Here is an 18,761-nt window from a genome sequence, read left to right as displayed (position 1 = left end):
TAAAAAATAATCTCTTTTTCTCTGCTGCTTTCAAAAGCTGCCTAACAGTTCTAATGAAATGATGATAGTGTTTCCACCTGATTCAAGAATTTTAAAAGTGAATAGATATGATTTTACTGCAGTCCTTTGCACTGTTTATATTCAACTAATGCACAAATAAATGTATGTAAATAGGTGTTTTTCACAGATACAGTAAGATACGGGAGGGGTCTATGTACACCTTATCATCATTTTACTTCATAACCAAGGGATTATTTTGTATACCAGAAGTTCTGTCTCTTTGTGCAACATAAATACACATCTTTACATACACTGGCAAGTATGCACCCTGTAATACACAGCCAAAGTTGATCCAAATATGTTTATATTCCCATTAGTGTGGGGGGGAAGAGAGGAAGATTCTCAGCTTTGAGGAAAACAACACTACTTTTTAAGTCATATTCTATAGACATTAGGTAAATATGGCCTGCAAAATCAGATCATAATGTTTAGCAATTCCAATACTCCATTTGTGATCAAGTAAACATTTCCCTTTCTATATGCATTAGTAAAACAACCTGGAGGCAATTACAGCTATAGTTTTCATGGGAAAACAATTTTTTTAAAAGTAATTTAACAGTGCAGATGTCAAAAAAGTCAGAACGATATTCAATCATGCACCAAAACCAATCACCATACTATGCATTTCAGTATAAAGATGTGTCATAGAAATTAAGCTGAAAAGCAGAACTTGGTAAACTAATCTCAAGAAAGTTGCTTTATTACCCACCGTAGTTTCTGGTTATACTGCTTGACTTTTTCTAGTGAGGCTGCGTTAATCTGAGCTTGAAATTCTTCTACTGAGACACTGTCTCTGTAATAATATCCTTCCATGCTCTCCAATGCTGTAAAAAGAGAAAGGATAGCGCAGCAGAGAAAAATCAGTATTAAATATTTAGCATTTGCCTTCTTTGTAGTTTTGTTCACAGACTAGTGAATTACTTTTTAACCTTGAGGCTGTGACCCCACTATGCATTGCTGAGCTGTTTCCATATGTCACCAAATCCATACAGATCCCTCTAAGATTTCATTTACAAGAAAAATTATATTTCTTGCCCTGTGGAAAATATAAAGGAGAGAGCTAGTCTGAGTTCTGTTGCCCTAATTAAAGTACTCCTGCCCTATGAATGTAAATGTGGCTTTCCGTTCTGGAAGGAAACAGTATAATAGAATGAGCTGGGGGTAGAGGAAAGAAAGGACTGATGTACCTGCTACTCTCACAGAGGGAGATCTAATAACTTATGAAGCCTGATTTTGGGATACGTGGAGCACTTGAACCTCTAGTTATTTGCACTATTAATCTGAATGCTGCCTTCTGGATCAAGTAAAGCGAACTTCTCTCAGTCTCTGAAAATGCCCTTTTCAGGGATCAGGTAAGTTTCTGAAGTCAAATACTATGTCCACCTTTGTTGTATTCACTTCACCAAAGCAAGGACGAATATTGCGACCAAAATTCAGGAACTAAACAAAGAATTCCATTAAAGCAAGGATCATATGTCCTCCTCACATGAGCATTGCACAGAAATTAGAAGAAGAAAAAAATGTATGTGCAACCATTCCATTGTGGCACGCTCTTCCTAGCAATAGTTTTCATAAGAAGAAAGAAAAAAAAAAGAGCATTCCCCCAGTCCCTTTAAGTTAGATACTCAGGGAAGTTTAATCTTTTCTTTAGCCAAGCCAAAATGAGTGTTTGAAAGGTTCTCAAGAAAACTTGGACTGGGAACATCAAGATCTTCATATTATAACAGAAAACACAGGTTCTTGGTGAAATAGGTCATCTAGGGAGAAGCATTAAAGATTCTGCAGTTAGGAATACTGCCACCTTAATAATCCATACACATTCTAAGAATTCATCATTCTATCAGAAAATGCAAGCAATAAGCAGACTTCTAATGGAAACATGCTGCGGTCTTACAGCTTTGGCTGCACACAGAATATTAATTCTGCTTGTACTGCTTAATATGACCAGTTAATAAATAATTCATTCATTGTGAAAGAACATGCAAATTGCACTCCCCTTCTGTGATTTCAGAGTTTGTAATTCTACTTCTGCGCAAAAAAAAAACCACAATAAATTTCAACAGTCATTCTTGCTTCTTAACTTCCCTGGTGCTAAGTCACACCAGAAAGCCCCCACAAAAATATCCACTGAACTCCATTTATAACAGTATCTTAGTCCAAACAGAGTTGGTAATCTTAGTTTACTGACATAAAACTGGTTTTATCCAATTAGACCACCCAGCCCAGAAACTCAGTGGTCTGCTGGGACTGGCTGGAGCAGAGAGTTCTGTCTCCACAGACACTGCAGGGCCATGCTCAGTGGTACTGGCAGGGAATCTCACTGTGGGATCTGGCTCCCCACTTTATGAAAGGGTTTAACGTTTTTCTACCTGATATATTAGAAAGCTCTTTGGTAAGGAAGCTTTCCTTACAAACAGACACGTGTTCTATGGTGTTCTTGATTCAAAGTTGGAATATTATGGTCTGAATGCACGGGCAACTGAATGGGAGAAAAACCTGGGAGGATGGAGAAGGCTCAAAGGATAGTAGCTAATGGGACACGATCTACCCAGGGGACCATTACAAGCAGAATACCACAGGGATCTATACTGTTCAACATCTTCACCACTGACCTGGAGGAAGCCCTCCAGGGGCACTGACAGAGTGCCCCCTTGTCTAGTTTGCAGCTGATACCAAAGCTGGGGAAGCAGTGGACTTAATCAAGTGCACGGCAACCTAGAGAGGGACCTGGACAGGTTGGAGGAATGGGCCAGCAGGAACCTTGTGAAACTGAACAAGGACATATGTTAAGTCCTATACCTGGGAAGGCAGAGCCTAAAGAGCAGCTCTGTTGAGAAGGAGCTCAGGGTCATGTTAGACAGCAAGCTGAAAAAGCACCTGCAGAGTTCTCTGGCAACTAAGAAGGCTGGGAGCACCCTAAACTGTATTAACATAAGCACAGCCAGTAGACCGAAAGACTGCTTTGTCCTCACTTTACTCAACACTCATTAGATAGCATCTTGAATACTGTGTCTAGTTTTGGGCCCCACAGTACACGAAAGCTGCTGATCAAGTGGAAAGAGTTGAGTAGAGGGCCACAAAGATGGTCATGGGATGGAGCACATGCTCTCTGAGAAGAGGCTCAGAAGGGACCTGAGCTTATTCAGCCTGTATAAGTGATGGCTTCAGGGGGGGCCTACTAGCTAGGTGCCATTAGTGACCAGGTCAACAAGAAGCCAGAGCCAGGATCTTCACAATGGTGCATGGTAGCAGGACAAGAGGCAATGGACATAAATTGAAACAAGATATACTTCAACTCAATAGAAAGAAAACACTTTTTCACCATTAGGGCAGTCAAGCAGAGGAACACGTTACCCAAGAGGTTGTGCAGTTTCTGTGCTTAGGTGTTTTCAAGATCCTACTTGCTAAACATCTGGGCAACCTGGTCTGATGTCATAGCTGACGCTGTTGAGAACAGGAGGTTGGACTAGAGACCTCTTGAGGTCCCTCCCAATCTGAATTATTCTAGGATTCCATGAAAAACTAAAAAAAAATGAAAAACCCTACATAATTAAGAAACTAAGCAGCAAATTTAAATAAACTGTATTTTAATTTTAAATAAAGTTTCTTCTAATTAAGCTTATTTATTGCTGAGATCTCAGTTCTAACAGAGGAAATAGAAAAATCTGAATACCAACAGCAGTACCTCAACATTCTCAGACCCCAATCCTGCAAATCAGGATTCTTTTGACTGTATACACTTAATCATGTGGTTGCACAAAACTGTTTTTAAAAGTGGAGTGATACATAATATAGTCTGGATAAACATTTTTGAACTGTGTAAAAAGTCTACAGTCCCAGTCCTGAAAATACAGACTTGTGATTTTAGGCATGGAGCTACACAACACAGCATAGAGCAACACAGACATGAAAAGACTGAAGTGCTCTGACTTGTGCCTTTGATAAAGTGTTCCAAAACCATGATTTTCTAAATATTCCATTTGAAAATATCATAAACCATTGTATTTTAGGAAGGAAACAGCTTAGCTCTGTCAAGCTTGGGAAGCAAGAATTCACTTCACAGAGGAACTTACAGAAGATTTCTACGTTTGCAGCTAATAAATCTCAGTTAAAGATGGGGATGTACTGAGTGAGTTTGATGGCAGCTCAGCCAAACCTCTTAGGAAAGAAATAAGAAATAGAATACCAATTCACTCATTAATGAGGAAAAAAAAAAATTAAACACTAGGATTTAACTTCTTATCCAGGACTTCTTATTCTTGGAGTCTAATGGAGTATTTTGGAGGGGGATCCTTGAAAATTAAAGAAATTTGGTATAATAAAGAAAGAAGAAATCTACATTACTGAAAATTATTAAGCAGATGTAACACTTGAATGAACACCCTCTTCCTTTAGCTGACTACAAAGCAGCTTATCCTAAGACTCAAATATTTTGGACTTCTGGAAACAGAAAGGGAAAAAATTCTGCAAAAGAAATTCTGCAGCACATTGAATCCCCCCCTGAAACTAAAAAACAAAACAAAACAAAACAAAAAAAAACCACAGTATTTTCAGGTTTTCATCAGAACCAAGGTATTTTCTGTTCTCTTTCATGTTTCTTTTTGTCTGCTCAGTGCTCTCATTTTCCTTTATAACTGAAGTCAGTCTGCTCAACAGAGATACGCTGAAGTCTGTCTTTATTAGTTGGTTTAAAAATCAGACTTCAGGGATCTTATTTTTAAAATATCACTTGTTTTAAGTGTACAGTAAGTTCAGCTATTTCTCCATGTATCTTACTGTTTGCTATTTCCTTTTACATTCTCCTTATCTATCAGAGACCAAACCCTCCTCGAAACCTTCATTGTATGCCTGACGTGTGCATGTTCCACAGAGACGCAGGCAGCCTTTCGCAAGGTACGCAGTTACTTTCAGCCCCTTCAGAAATCAAAGGCAGCTCAAGGCAATCAGCACCTCGCACTCTCCATTTCGGTGAATCAAACCCCACTCTCCTGATGAATGTAATGACACCGCGGCTGATTCGGGCTGCCTGCCAGTTCTGAACAGGCTGAGCATCGGCGCCAGCATTCATCCCGCTGGTAACGTTTGCAGTGTCGTAACTACGAAAGCCTGAAAACCTTATTTAAGCCTTTCTAACATTTTAAAGAAACAAAATTATAGGGGGATAACAATCTAGTGCTTAAATTTGAAGTAACAGGAAAAGATTTCGCATTTGGAATGCAAAACACTTTTAAAAGCAAGCTGCATTGCCTGACTATGGTCCACTAATGTCTACAAAGAACAGAACAATATTGATGCAAAAGGATTCATTCTTTGGTGTTGGAATCATACAACATGTATAAACTTACAAGTGTATACCCGTGCCTCTCTATTTTTATCACAAATCCCAGCATTTCCTAAATTCACATTTTAATTCAAAGTTCTTGATAAATGCCCGCATTAAACAACAAATTTAAATATAAGCATCATGTCCTTATAGTCACTAACAGTTTAAATCAGGCTGAATAATTAGGGTTTTGAAGCAAGTTAAATATTATGTGAAAGACTTCGGGCAGGGGGAGGAATTCAAATGCAAATTACCTTGTGAAAAAAGTACTGGGTGGATTTTAAATCCCCCTCCATTCTTCAGCCTTTGAGGAAGCTGCTCAAAATGGTAACTGTCAAGGTAGAAGTAAACCTTCAGGGTTTGCCGGCTTCCTTCTGCTTGGTATGTGATTGGTACATCTAAGAATACAGTCAGTGTTACTATTTCATTAAAAGCAATTACACCTTTTCCAGAAGCTCTTGCACCAAAAATTCACACTGTTAGGTAAAAATCATGGCAGACACAAAACTAATACATGCAGTATTTTACATTATACTTGGTGTTGCTGTGGTCACTTTTGGCCTATCCATTATCAGGAAGTAGAGAAACAGCGACACTGACATCTTTAGCCATATTTCACATGCCTCCCTCAGGTGCACGATGTTAAATGTCAGTGTGAGATACAGGGTCAGATTTTTCTCCAATTTGTGTGTGACAGAACACAAATAAATATAAAGTAGCTACACCATATTCATTAAACTATTATTAAAAATCAGGATTCAACTAGGAAAACAAAAATATTGTGGTAGAAGATATGAAACAGTAGGAGCACATTTCATTACACTTTGAGAAGCCAAAAGTCAATGCATCAATTGGTTTAGAGTTCAGGGCAACTAGCAGTATTGGTTTTCAGTTACAGTGATTCCATAACATATTCTGTGTGTATTATACCGGATGATCAGCATGCAATGACCATTAGCAAAAGTCAATGAAAATTTTCTATTTAGCTGAATCTCTCAGAGGCAGTCAGTTTCATTCAATTTAAGCTTTGTATGTATTTCTTGTTTAAGCATCGTTTTGATACATAAGTCTCCAAGTTGTAAAGAAGTAACAATAAAATTTAGTAATTTGCATTAATATACTAATATGTAGTTTTGACACTAAGTGCATAAATTATTTTGTACCTAGATGTAAAACACTCCAAAGGAACATTTTTCAGTATTTTTGGTAATAAGAAAAAGACTTTTTTTTTTTTTTTAAATTGATTCTGTAGAATCATAAAGGGAAGGAAAACCAAATTTGCCAGTTGTCTTCTGTAACCACAGTCAGGATGACCCTGGTGGCAGCACTTAAACCAACAGGAAACACAGAGTTTATTACAATCCTAGAACACACAGACTTTCCAGTTATTTCTGTTTTAGCACAGACACCTCAGCTGGAAGATACAGCAATACAAACAGTTCATAACATAGGCCCGAGGTTAACTCCCCATCAGCAGGCCCTCCTGTAACTGCAGTTCCATGTTGTTACCTGGCTTGGCAAGGCTTTTTTTTAAAACAAACACTCTGAACATGGTCCTTATTTGAATTATACAGAAATAAATATGGTCTCATATAGGCTAATTCCTACTTGACTACCAGCCCTGCGCTACCGAATTGTCTGGAGCACAGGCAGCTTTGTGGAGGAGTTTTGTGTCTTCTGGGTTTGGTTACTGCAGAAGTTCTCTCATGTGTGGTCTCGATCCGGCAAGGGAATTGTTTTAGAAAAGCTTGATGTGAAGCAGACATGCTTTCCTCCCTTCCCAGGGGATTTATGAGACTTATGAAAGAATGGGAACTTTTTGCTCACTAAACAAAGTTCACTGCAGGAAAACCTCTACTGGCTGAAAACATATTAATAAAGGAGCGGCTGAAAAGGAGAGAAGGGTATAAACAGCAGACTGAGAAGACAGTCCCTTCCTGCGAGCTGGGCGAGCACTGGGAGGGAGGGTTCAGGACCCTGATTGTCTGCACCCGCAGGTCTTGGAGGAAGTTTCTTGCACAATTTAAAGCCATCCTAACAGTTTTTGTGCCTCCTTTCAAGGAACCCTTCTGAGATCTACTTTTTCCTTAAGACAATAAAATGAAATTATTTTTATGTTTCTCCATGTTATCTCAGCTGCATTTCCATATTAAGACCTTCATGCTTATTTTACACATGACTCTTCAATAACAACTAGTCTTCCAGGGACTTTCCTGATGTAGTCCACGGAAAACGCGCTTAAGCAAATAGTTTTGCCCTCAGGGTTACTGACACCACCAGATAATGATTCTGCATTGTTACTGATGGTAGCTGTATTTCAGGAAATCTAGGAATATTAGGAGAGCTACAGATCTACTAATTCTCCATCATCTCAAATCATATAATAATCCCCATGGGAGGTAACGTTCTAGGAAAGAAAAATGGTACAAATACAAAAAATGTTTCCGAACAGTAAACCCCAGATATTAATTATAATTACTCACTTGCGACTAGTGGTTCTGGCTCTGACTGTCTGAAATAAAAAGTAACTTTCTCCAAGTCAAACAGTGCAACCAACGTATCCTCTAGCATGGCTTGCTCATCGGCCTAAAAAAGGCAAAAGAAAAAGTGAAACGGTCATTTAAGACAGACTTTTTCCCTACCAGAAATAATACCAGAGCACGACATAAAAATAACTTCAGAATGTTGCACAACATTTCACTGGTGCAGTGCATAACCTAATTAACTCCTAGATAATGTTTCTATCAGCACTTTCCCTTTTATTACTAGTCCAAGATGATTAAAATTAGTGTTATAATTTCACATAGTAAATTATTAGATAATTTATAGCTGCCACTACTTCTCAAAGTATCTAACAATACTGCAGTTATTCTTTATGTAAGAGTCCAGAGCTCAGGGTGATTTGCACCTTCACCTGCAAAACTCTAGATGTAAATCAAGTATGTAGATACACCAATATTCTGATGTGCACCTATGGTTCACTCTGTGTACTCCTGAGCTGAAGGGATAGCTGAAGAGATCCAGCATAATTTACCAAAAAAGCTTCAGGAAGCAAATTACTAACTTCTCAGGACACTTTACAGACCCTTTAAAAAGGAAAATAGTCATCTACAAGTATAATTACCTTGAGTTAAACATGCAGAGCAATTATAGCAGAAATCAATAATCACTTAAAGTAATTCTATTCTTTACACAACCCTCCCCCTAGCACCTTAAGCTAGCAAGAGACAAATGGAAATTTGAGGCATGCTTTTTACCTCCTCTAAGAACTGAAACAGTAGGAATTCAAAGAATAAACTAGCTGCCTATAAAATGAGGATAAACTTTAGCTTACTGAATTATAGAAAGGAAAAAAACAAAACAAAACAAAAACAAACTAACAAAACCCCCTGTGATTTCCCTGATCTATAATGAAAGGCCAATCTCCCTTGTATTTATGAAAAAACACAAAGATGCTACAAATACCTTGTCTCCTGGTTGAATTTATGAAGTCCCTAGGGACAAAGCAGTTTTATCAGCAGAACAGTCTGAAAACCATTCAGTGACATGGGAAATCTTTGCACAACTGCTCATTCTTTACTGAGCTGTGGCCATAATGAGAGTAATTTCCTTCAAATACCCTTGTTTAAACTAACACGTATCATTTGTAAGCAAAATAGTGCTGAGATGGTATTGAAAAAGTTGCATTTAAATACTTTTCCCTCACTTAATAACAGTTAGAAGAGAATGTATTTTCAATTCAACAATGCATACTGCTGGTATCTGATCATGTGAATATAGCTAAGTAGAATGCATTTTCACTACAAAAGAAATCTCTACAATCTTGAAAGAAAAAAACAAAAGTATTTGGTGCTATAAAGACAACAGTTATTTTGTGCACATGAAAATACATAAGACAGGCAGCAACTGAACTGACTCTTGAACTCTGAGGACTCCAGCACCAGGACATGTTGGTGCTGGATGGTGCTAAAAAGCATCCAAGACTCAAGACACGAGCCTGAGTTCCCCCTACCATGCTGTCTTCACATATTCATCCTGTTTCTCTCAAGCACTCACCTGATCTGTTTCTAAGCTGCTCGCCTCATCCTGATGTACCCTGTCCCACACGAGCTCAAGTCAACGCTCTCCAACAATACCACAGACTAATACTTTATGATTGTGATTTAGAAATACCCTCATTTTTATTAAGCTTTAGAAGCAGAAGAGATTATCAGGTCAACTTGTCAGCAATTTGCTAACAAGAAAGACGAGGCAAGAAAATATGACCTTTTATACTAGAACACTGTCTGTTATTTGTGTGGACTTTCATACAGTGTAATGTATAATCAGTTATTTTCAGTGAGCAACTCCAGAGGCTGAGAAGACTGCCATGGAGCAGACTGCTTCCCAGTTCTTCAGGTTAGCAGGAACCAGCCTGGTGTGAGAAGCAGCTTAAATAGCTGAAGAAGCACTTTGGATAACAGGGGATTACAGGACTACAAAGCCATGTCTCTTTTTAAAATTGTTTCCTAAGCCATGGCTCTTTGCCATGTCTTATGAAGAAACAGCAGAATTCCAATTATCCTGACAGGCCATGAGGATTTGCCCTTCAACAGGAGCAAAACAGACCACCATGTCTACTCCCCCGGCCACTAGAGACCTATTGGGTTGTTGGTTTTATTTGTTTGTTGGGGGCTGGGAGGTGCTACTAAAATAATCCATACCAGGTATTTTATTTATTTTGCATTGCTGCTTATTGTAAACTGAAGTGGTGGTTATCACCTAATACAACATGCACTCCTAGGGAACAGCTATGATAGGGATGGGGAGTCAAGGATAAGCTCACTATCTGCTAACTCAAAACAAACATCATACTGTCTATGTGGAAAACCTATTTCCCATATCACACACAAACACTTCCCATATCACAAACAAACACTTCCCATATCTGTAATTATCTAAATGGCAAATTTTCCAAATAACAACTAATTAAGTAACAAGCTAAGCACGAAGGGCACAAAAGATCACATTTATAACTAAGACTGTTTAACTGTGCCTCTGATTCAGAGAACAAAGACGGGCTGTGGCCAAGCATGTCACACGAGGAGTCTTACCAGGTTAGGTGAGAGCAGGGACTGGAAATGAAGGAGAAGACCCGCGCTGGCAATCTGTTCCAACCACCTTCTGCTGGCCTCCGGCGTCTCCATTTCATATTCCTTGTTGTTGTCAAACATTTGATTTAAGGCCACCATCAGTTGCTCTGAAAAAGCGCAGACCGTGGCCACCAGGCTCTGACAGAAGACCATGTCTCGCCTCAGCTGTATCTCACTATCTGTGATGGGTAAAAGCCCAAAGAGGAAAAACAAAAACGGAGCAGGAGATTAACAAACAGCAAAGGACCTGGGCTGGAATATTTTTCTTTGTTTTAAACCCACGGCATTTTAATGTAAAGTAAATGACAAGATTACAGCCTAATGTTATTCCCAGTAAACAGCAACACTGCCATTTTCCACATTAAAATATTATTTTACAATTCTAAAATGGTATAGGAATGTATTTAATATCTGGAATTTAAAGTGGTTCTTTATAAACAATGCATGTTTATCTTGTAGATTTTAATGTATATACCATCAATTCTATGTACTTTTGATGTTACAAGGTGACGGATGTGAGCCAGATCTCTTTGCTGCAAGGTGAGAACCACCTGGGCACAAAAGCATTTACTTTCCCAGGAAAGCAAGGACAGGCAGAAGCTCTTAACATGACTGCAGTACCTGGTCAATTCCACAGCTACCAGCTGGGTAGGTTAGATGAAGACTGTCCACTGTGAACTGCAGACAAGGCACATAGGAGTGTTGCTACCAAAACACAATATATCCAAATACTATATATATATATATATGAATATTAAAATTATTAAATGAGCACAGAGCAGCATGACATATCCAGGAAGGAGCAGAGACTTATGGTGTCAGGGAAGTCCAAGGCAGGTCCCTAGGCAGAAGTCTATAGAACCATTAGCAGTTGATTTAAATTAGGGACTAGCTAACCTACCCATTTAGTCTGAAGGGCAGAGGCATTAGATTAACTAAAGGTCAAAAAAGTGAGAAAGGGAAACACATTCTCAGTAAAGCACAAAAGTGTGGTGATAAATATTCAGTGCTTCCTTCTTCTTCTCTTTTCTGAAGGTCTTCAAATATTTTTATCATTATGAGCTGTTAGACAAACATCAATCACAAATGGTACAGGTAGACTTAATCTTTCTTAGAGCAAGAGACGAAGATTAGGTGACACTGAGGTCTTTCCAAATCCTACAGTCTTGTCCACACTTTTAGATTCCTCTGCCTCTAAGAGGCTTAGCTCTTTACCCACCTTTCTCTATGGAGCTGGCAAGACTTTAGATGACCAGATAAGTAAGCAGAAATAATTCTGTAGTCACAAAATTAATATTGACTTTAAAAATATGGGTTTTTAAGACTCCAAGTATTTCTCAAAGTAACTTCATTCTGTCTGTTTCCCTTCTGAGATCTTCTTCAACCTTTTCCTCAACCATTGACAACAGTGACCACTCTTTTACTGTCATTTTCATTCCATTAGCCAGCCTCTCAGGACCTCATGAATGTTTTCCATAAATGGTCTAATCCCCACTACTTCTGCACTGCGACTCCTTGCTTTTTGTTTCAATTATTAAAACTAAGCTCTCTCCTCGCCTCTCTCTCCAGCCTTTCAATCTGTGCAGATTCCAGTACAGACAGAACCTTCATCTTTAAGAACTCCACCCATCCCCAGCTTCAAAAATCCCCTGGCTTCTGCATGGTCAAAAACCTTCCAATGTGACAGCAGCGCTCAGGGATTTGAGCCCAACACACATTCCCTCTCCTCGCTTTGCTCAAGTTTATCTCTGTTTGTCTAACAGCAGCTGACCCTCCGTGCCTTCCTCTGCACTGCCTGCTGCTGAAGCAGCCCTCTTGTGTCTCCAACACCTCATTTCCAGATCTCATTTAATACTACTTGAACATCAGATACCACATGCAAGAGCACTAAAGGCTCTTTTTACAAAAAGATTTTTTTTATACAAAATAAACCGCAGAATTTACAAACTTATGAAACCATGTAAATAGGGAAAACTGCTTCAGAAAAGTCAAGCCTGAAGCATTTCCTCAAATGCTAAAAACTTTTATAATATTTGGAAGAAATCTAACAAAGAAATGTTTTATTCCTCTTTATAAAACAGCTGTTATGTGTCATTTAAAAATCATGACATAATAACGCATTCATATAGTGCTGCAAGACGGCTAAAATAATGAGCTTTTACAGCAAAATGTGACTGCTTACCTGAAGACTTAGGAACCTACAAACTGTAGAGAATCTTCTGCCATAAGTATTGTTTTCTAAATACTAATTTACTGACATTCATTTCGCAGACACACATATTTATTTTGTGTATCTGAAACTGTATGCTGTATGGGGTCATGACTGAATAATACACAGAATAATCAGACCCCTTCCAAAAAGGAAGAATTTTAAAAAGGTATCCTTCAAAACAGACAAAAGGAAAGGCATGGGTTAGAATAGTAAGGTAAGTCTGGAAATAGGTGGAAATTAAAAGAAAAAATATAGCAAATAGGCAAAAACCCAAATAGAGAAAGATAGCAGAAGCACTGGGGAGAAGCTCAGTGATTTAGTAGTTACTTCATCTGGCAAGATCCAAAGTAAATGACCAGAGAAGGTATTTTGCATTTAAAAAAAAGAGTGTGCAATGTTTGTTAGAAATGTCTTTGGAATAGCTGTGTTCTTCAGGAATCCTCACTGTAAACACTGGGGTAAAGTTGTCGATTACCAAGTTTTTGTATCTGACTTTCTTCCCCTTTCTCTAAACACAGTACTCTGTCCAAAAGCAAAAAAAACCCTCAAAACATCCACATTCAAATCCCCCACTCCCAAAACAAGCAAAATTACCTGTGTACTCAAGAAGTGCCAAGAGTATTCGTGCCTTCACCTCTTAAAGAGAAAAGAAAATATATTAAAGTCATGGTTAAAAGTTTTTTTCCAACATAATAATGCATTTTCAGTTTCTCATTTTATACCAGCTTAACTCCAACTTATTGTACAGGCAATCCTGATTTATATCTACAAAACAGTAATGAGTCTCAACTTCCAACAGGTTTGAAATTTAAATAGTTTGAAATATGAATACAACTTGGATGACAGAACAAACATTGGAGTCGACCGTAACAACAGCACAGTCTGGATTCTGTGTACACTTGAATATCTCTATGAAAAGCCAGAATCTTCCCCCAAGGTGACTATGCTCAAAAAAGAAAACATTTCAAGCTGATCTCCATCCGTGCTGTACACTCACTGCAAAAAGAACTGGCAGTGCCTATGCTTCTGAAATGCATGCCCATGGTATCTCAAATACAAGCATCAAAACACTCAAAATTACTGGTTTTGCTTGAAAATTGCCTGAAGATAGGTCTTTGCCTCAGCCTTCTGTCTTCTGGAAAAAAACTTGCAGAGATTAATAACTTCACATCTTGGAGTCTGAAAGTAGCTTAGTAACTGAAAATACCATATAGGGAAATACAGCTTTTATCTGAAGAATTTAGATATATTGAGGCGACTCCTTGCAGCTTGTTTGCTATGAGATTTGTTGAATCTCTGAATTCAAAAGCATTTCAGGTATCTATAAATAATTATTTCCTGTTTATGGGAAAAACACAGGACATCGCCACTCTCCTTCACTGCTGTAAGTCTGCGTTTCAAAATACACCCACAGGCAGGAGAGTATTTTTAGGTTCTTTGTGTAAGTAGAGACTTACCTGGGGTTATAAGTGAACCTCGGATGTCAACCATTTGCTTTCCAACAAATTCCAAATGCTATGGAAGTTTCCACCCCTTCTTGCTACATGGCATATGGAAGGGAATAACTCCCTTGAGATTTTGCTTTAGATTATATGGTTTGTAATGCAAGATACCTTCAGCTTCTTTTATTCTTATTCTTTTGTACTTTTTTTCTTTTTTTAAATTGTGCTATTCTACCATTCTAACCTTTGCCAGTAAAGGCTGGATTTTCATCTTGTTTCTCACATTTGAATATATTTTTGAAATAAGACTGAGATTTGCACCGCATGGTTTATGATCTAAGTTGAAATACATTTTTTATACCTTTGCCTGAAAGGCTCCTTCACTCTTCACTTGTAATTTATATTATAACAGATGTGAACTCTCTAATTGTGTAATATCTCCTGTTTAAACTTAAAAGTATTATGCTAGCAAAACAACTGCACTTCCTCATGCAGTTATAGGACTAGCTGACTAGAAATCTGACTTGCTCTAAAATATTTCTTCTTTTGACCAAAAACCTTACTTTTTTTTTTCTTTAAGAACAAGCAACAACAAGAATTCCTCCTCCTCTTTGTTCTCTTTATACCCTTCTGTTGTTATGCTGGCTGGCTTTGGTTTTACTTTCCTTCTGAAGGGTCCCTTTCTTTCCATCCATCGTGTTGATTTTCCTGGTTCCCAGTTAAGTCATCCCTCAGCTCTTCCTCTTGTGCTTTCTGATTCTCATGTTACATATCTCACATACATCTAGAATCCTGTACCTACATTATTCTCTATTCAACGACTGTTAATTCCTGCCCTGATAACTGCTCTCTCCTTCACGAAAATCAAGCACTCCATCTTCAAAGATAACTTCTCTTTATTGGTTTAACAATTTAGTGGGTTCAGTCACTCCAAGAAATATCTTTAATCTCTTTTTTAGTTACTTAGCTCCAGATAAACCCTCCTAGAATTCATGTACTATTTCAGAGAATTCTGCAATTCTATCAACTTGCTTAGCCTTCTAGGGCTGCTTTTTACTGCAACCATAGAAAACTTTTCTATCTCTAATGACATGGTAATGTCAAAGAAGGTCTGGTTGCTGTTTTTTTTTCCGGGGTGTTTGTTTGTTAGGGGTTTTTTTTGGTTGGTTGGCTGTTGTTGTTTTTCTTCTTTTTATTAATCTCTGCAAACCTTCACAGCTTCTAAAAATTGTTCACCCAATCCCCATACTAATAAAAAGTAAACTGACAGACTAGAACAATCATCCCCAAGGCATTCTAAGTTTTCCCATTTCTTCATACTTATTAAAAAAGGTAAGAATCCTAAGATCCAGGAGTTACGTCTCATTTTTGTGGGGCTCCCATGTCACCTTTTGCTTTAAAGCACTAATCCATCTATCTAATACAATGTGGTCCCTTCCAACCTTGTATTCTACAACACAATGCAACAGAACAATGAGTAAAAAATTACAATAGCCTGTGATATTTTTATGAAAATGAGTTGGTTTTCAATAAGGAGATGCATTCACTGAAAGCATTGTTCATTCCTTTAGCATTCACCAATAATGGTTAAGTATGTTCATAACGATAGCAGGTTTTAAATACAAGAATTGTTTTGCTATGGCGAACAAAGCTGTGCCTGTGGTCCCCTTTGACTACTTCCTCTAGAACCTGCTAGAAGAGACAAATAGATCTGCTTTCCTCAGTTATTAAAATACTGCCTAAACAAACATGAAGATTCTCCTAAAATCCCACAACTTTGTTCGATTTGTTCTCATACGCCCAACTAAGCAGTAAAAATAGGAGGCATGTTTTGTTTTTTTCTAAATCAAGTGAGTAAGAGGGAGTCAGGGAGCTAAATCTCTGTACCCCATGTTAGGTTTTCAGCCAGAAATAGCTCAGGGTAGTACTAGTGTTTCTTCTACATATCCTGACCATTCGTGAACACAATACATAAAGACTAGACTAAAAGGTGAAAAAAAGAAATGAAGATATGAAGGGAAAATTTAGCCACTAAAGCATTTTTAATCCTGCTGCTTGTTCATCTGATTTCAGTTAGATCCGCTGCTGGTTGTGTCTCACATTTAATTTACACAGGCTTAAGCCTGTCTAAATCACAGCAGTCTCCCAAAACTGCCTGAGGGGCACATCTCTGCCCTGAATATGCTCAACACATATACCTGTCCAGACATGCCTTGGAAACTAAGGCTTGAAAAGCAATTACTCACTTCCATTTTCCTGTTTCTCCTTCATGCTATTTGTGCCAGGGAAGCCACAAGAACCTGGGCTTTCAGGTATCCTTTACATCATACCAACTCCTTAGTTTCACAGGCAAATCAAAGTTATTATGAAGATGTGGATCATGAGTCTCCAGAATACTTCTTAGGAACAAGTATTAGTGATACCAGTTTGAGGGGTGGTGATGGTGGAATAGGAATCAAATTAAAGAAAAAAAAAAACACAAGAGAATAGAACAATGTAAAGAGTAATGGTGAATAAAAAACCTAAGATGATAATTTTACATGTAAACTCATGTATTTGTTTATGAAGATGGCACAAAAGCCAGTTGTTGGAAATCTCAGACAAAAGCTCAGGTGCCGTAGAGGGAAAGGGAGAGCCAGGAATATTTAAAATGGGCAGACAACTTCTCAGACACAGTGATGAAAGAAAGTAAGGCAGAGTGTGTGCATGACAGCGGCAATAAAGTTAGTTACTATAATTTATTAACAGGGAAAACCGTTTTTAATCCTAATTTCTAAAATACTAGAAAATGCCAACAGTTTTATTGTTCTGTAAACAGTGAAATTCCTTCTGATAAATGTCACCATTACATTAGTGTAGCATTGTAAAAAGAGCAGTTTCATATCACAGAGAGGCAGTAAATCATTTGGACCTTACTGAAGTCTCCCACAAAATTTTGTGGTAGATTTAAAACTAAATTTAGCTGAATAACAGCTCAGTACTGAGGGTATGGGGCCAATGTTGAAATGAGTTAAGTCTATTAATTCTATTTATGGGTAAACAAGTTGTGTGAAAATGGTCTGTTAGGCTTGGCTTCAGAACAGGCGCAATGGACTGTTAAAGACACATTTTCATTCTTCTTGAACTGTGAAAGAAAATGTGATTAATACTTGAATATAATTTGATTTAGGCTGGAGACAGACCTGTAGAAAAAAGGATCCAAAAAATATTTATTCATTTTTCACTCAGTGACAGCCATCAATAAATTAGAAGATGTACTCTTAGTATTGGAGAGTCAACCCACTATGACTGACTCCAAAACCAGGAGATATTTTTGTGGTTGTTTTTACAATTTTCTAACCCAGGGTCTGAAAAATGATTGTATCTGAAATGAGAAACACCAGAAGTCAGAGGAGGAGGAGTTTGTTTGCTTTGGCCAGTTGGTTTTTGGAGGTTTATCTTAATAAAACTATTCACAAGGTTCTTTTCCAGTGATCTGAAATTCAGCAGTTGATGAGACACCATGGAAATTGGCCAACAAAATAAAAGAAGCTAAGCACAAGCACAAATCATTTAAAGCTTGATCTGACAAGTTTTTGTTCCCATGTAGATTCCTAGTGCAAGTAGTTTCATACAAATAATTTTGCTCATTATTTCTGTTTCTCTATCAAACAGCATGGGAAATAAAGCACAAGCTATACGCAAGATTTTCTGGACAGAAAATCTCAGTTACTTTCTTATGGAGCCATGAAACAGAGCAGAAAACCGCAGCTCACACAGTCACTTGGTGGTGAAGAGGAGCAGAGTACTAGGGAACTTGTGATAGAGTCAGTAAGTGAAAAGCAGTAGAAGACATTTGGCTTCACAACAGAAGAGGGAGCATGATTTTAATTGGATAATTATTTCAGATCAATGACAGATAAGAGCAAGACATAGGAGAAAAGCTGTCCTGCAGAGTCTTCATCTTTCCATTTAAGCTGGTAGAAAAAAAGGGAGTTAATTTCAAGGACAGCCTCATTTTGGTCCCACAAAGTTCTGTGACAGATCAGTCAAGCCCACTGGACTTCAGCAGCAATTGAAATAACGCTGCACATGCAACATATGGCTCATCTGTTTTCACTTGTCAGAAGAGATGATTTTCTCTTTGGTATCTGAAGTCAGCAGGGTGAATGTGAGACAGCCGAGATATACTCACCTAACTTTGTTACTAAGCAAACAAAGTCCTGAAATTCAAGCATAGACTACACGGTGTTCAGCAAACCTTGCCTTGCAATAATGTGAAGCAATTATAACTTTCCTCCCCTTCCCTCCCCCAGGCTCTCTATCATTAAAAAAGCGTTTATTTATGATCATGTTGTTCTTACTAACCTTCAACAAATTTTCTGATATTCTGGGCAAGCCCCCGGACGCTGCTGGGGAGGTTCCAAGGGTCTTGCTTGATGTGGAGTCGTAGCCTCTTTGGACAGTTAAGCTTTGGTTCCATTTCCTGCTGAAATTCTAAACAAGGACAAAAATATTTTTCTGCTTAAATCTCCTGAAAAAGCCACAGTAAGACATTATTTCTTCCTAAATGTTTTCACAGCTCAAGGAGGTGTTAAATTATTTAACTCTAA

At 38.0% G+C, this 18,761-nt stretch overlaps 1 protein-coding gene across 5 annotated transcripts in view; it reads right to left on the bottom strand.

Moving 5' to 3' along the window:
* PREX2 (phosphatidylinositol-3,4,5-trisphosphate dependent Rac exchange factor 2) overlaps nucleotides 1-18,761 on the bottom strand; it is a 177,790-nt gene that overhangs the window by 41,392 nt on the left and 117,637 nt on the right. For all 5 annotated transcript variants that reach the window (XM_065053725.1, XM_065053728.1, XM_065053726.1 and 2 more), the window contains 6 exons: nucleotides 18,517-18,645; nucleotides 13,322-13,363; nucleotides 10,477-10,694; nucleotides 7,867-7,969; nucleotides 5,638-5,781; nucleotides 770-884 (listed from right to left, as the gene is read on the bottom strand). In XM_065053725.1, coding sequence (XP_064909797.1) covers nucleotides 770-884; nucleotides 5,638-5,781; nucleotides 7,867-7,969; nucleotides 10,477-10,694; nucleotides 13,322-13,363; nucleotides 18,517-18,645 — 751 coding nt within the window. The remainder of the gene's footprint in view (nucleotides 1-769; nucleotides 885-5,637; nucleotides 5,782-7,866; nucleotides 7,970-10,476; nucleotides 10,695-13,321; nucleotides 13,364-18,516; nucleotides 18,646-18,761) is intronic.

The sequence above is a fragment of the Columba livia genome, chromosome 2 (genome assembly GCF_036013475.1).
Source record: "Columba livia isolate bColLiv1 breed racing homer chromosome 2, bColLiv1.pat.W.v2, whole genome shotgun sequence".
NCBI classification, from domain to species: Eukaryota; Metazoa; Chordata; class Aves; order Columbiformes; family Columbidae; genus Columba; species Columba livia.
This window is presented reverse-complemented; position numbering and strand designations above follow the sequence as displayed.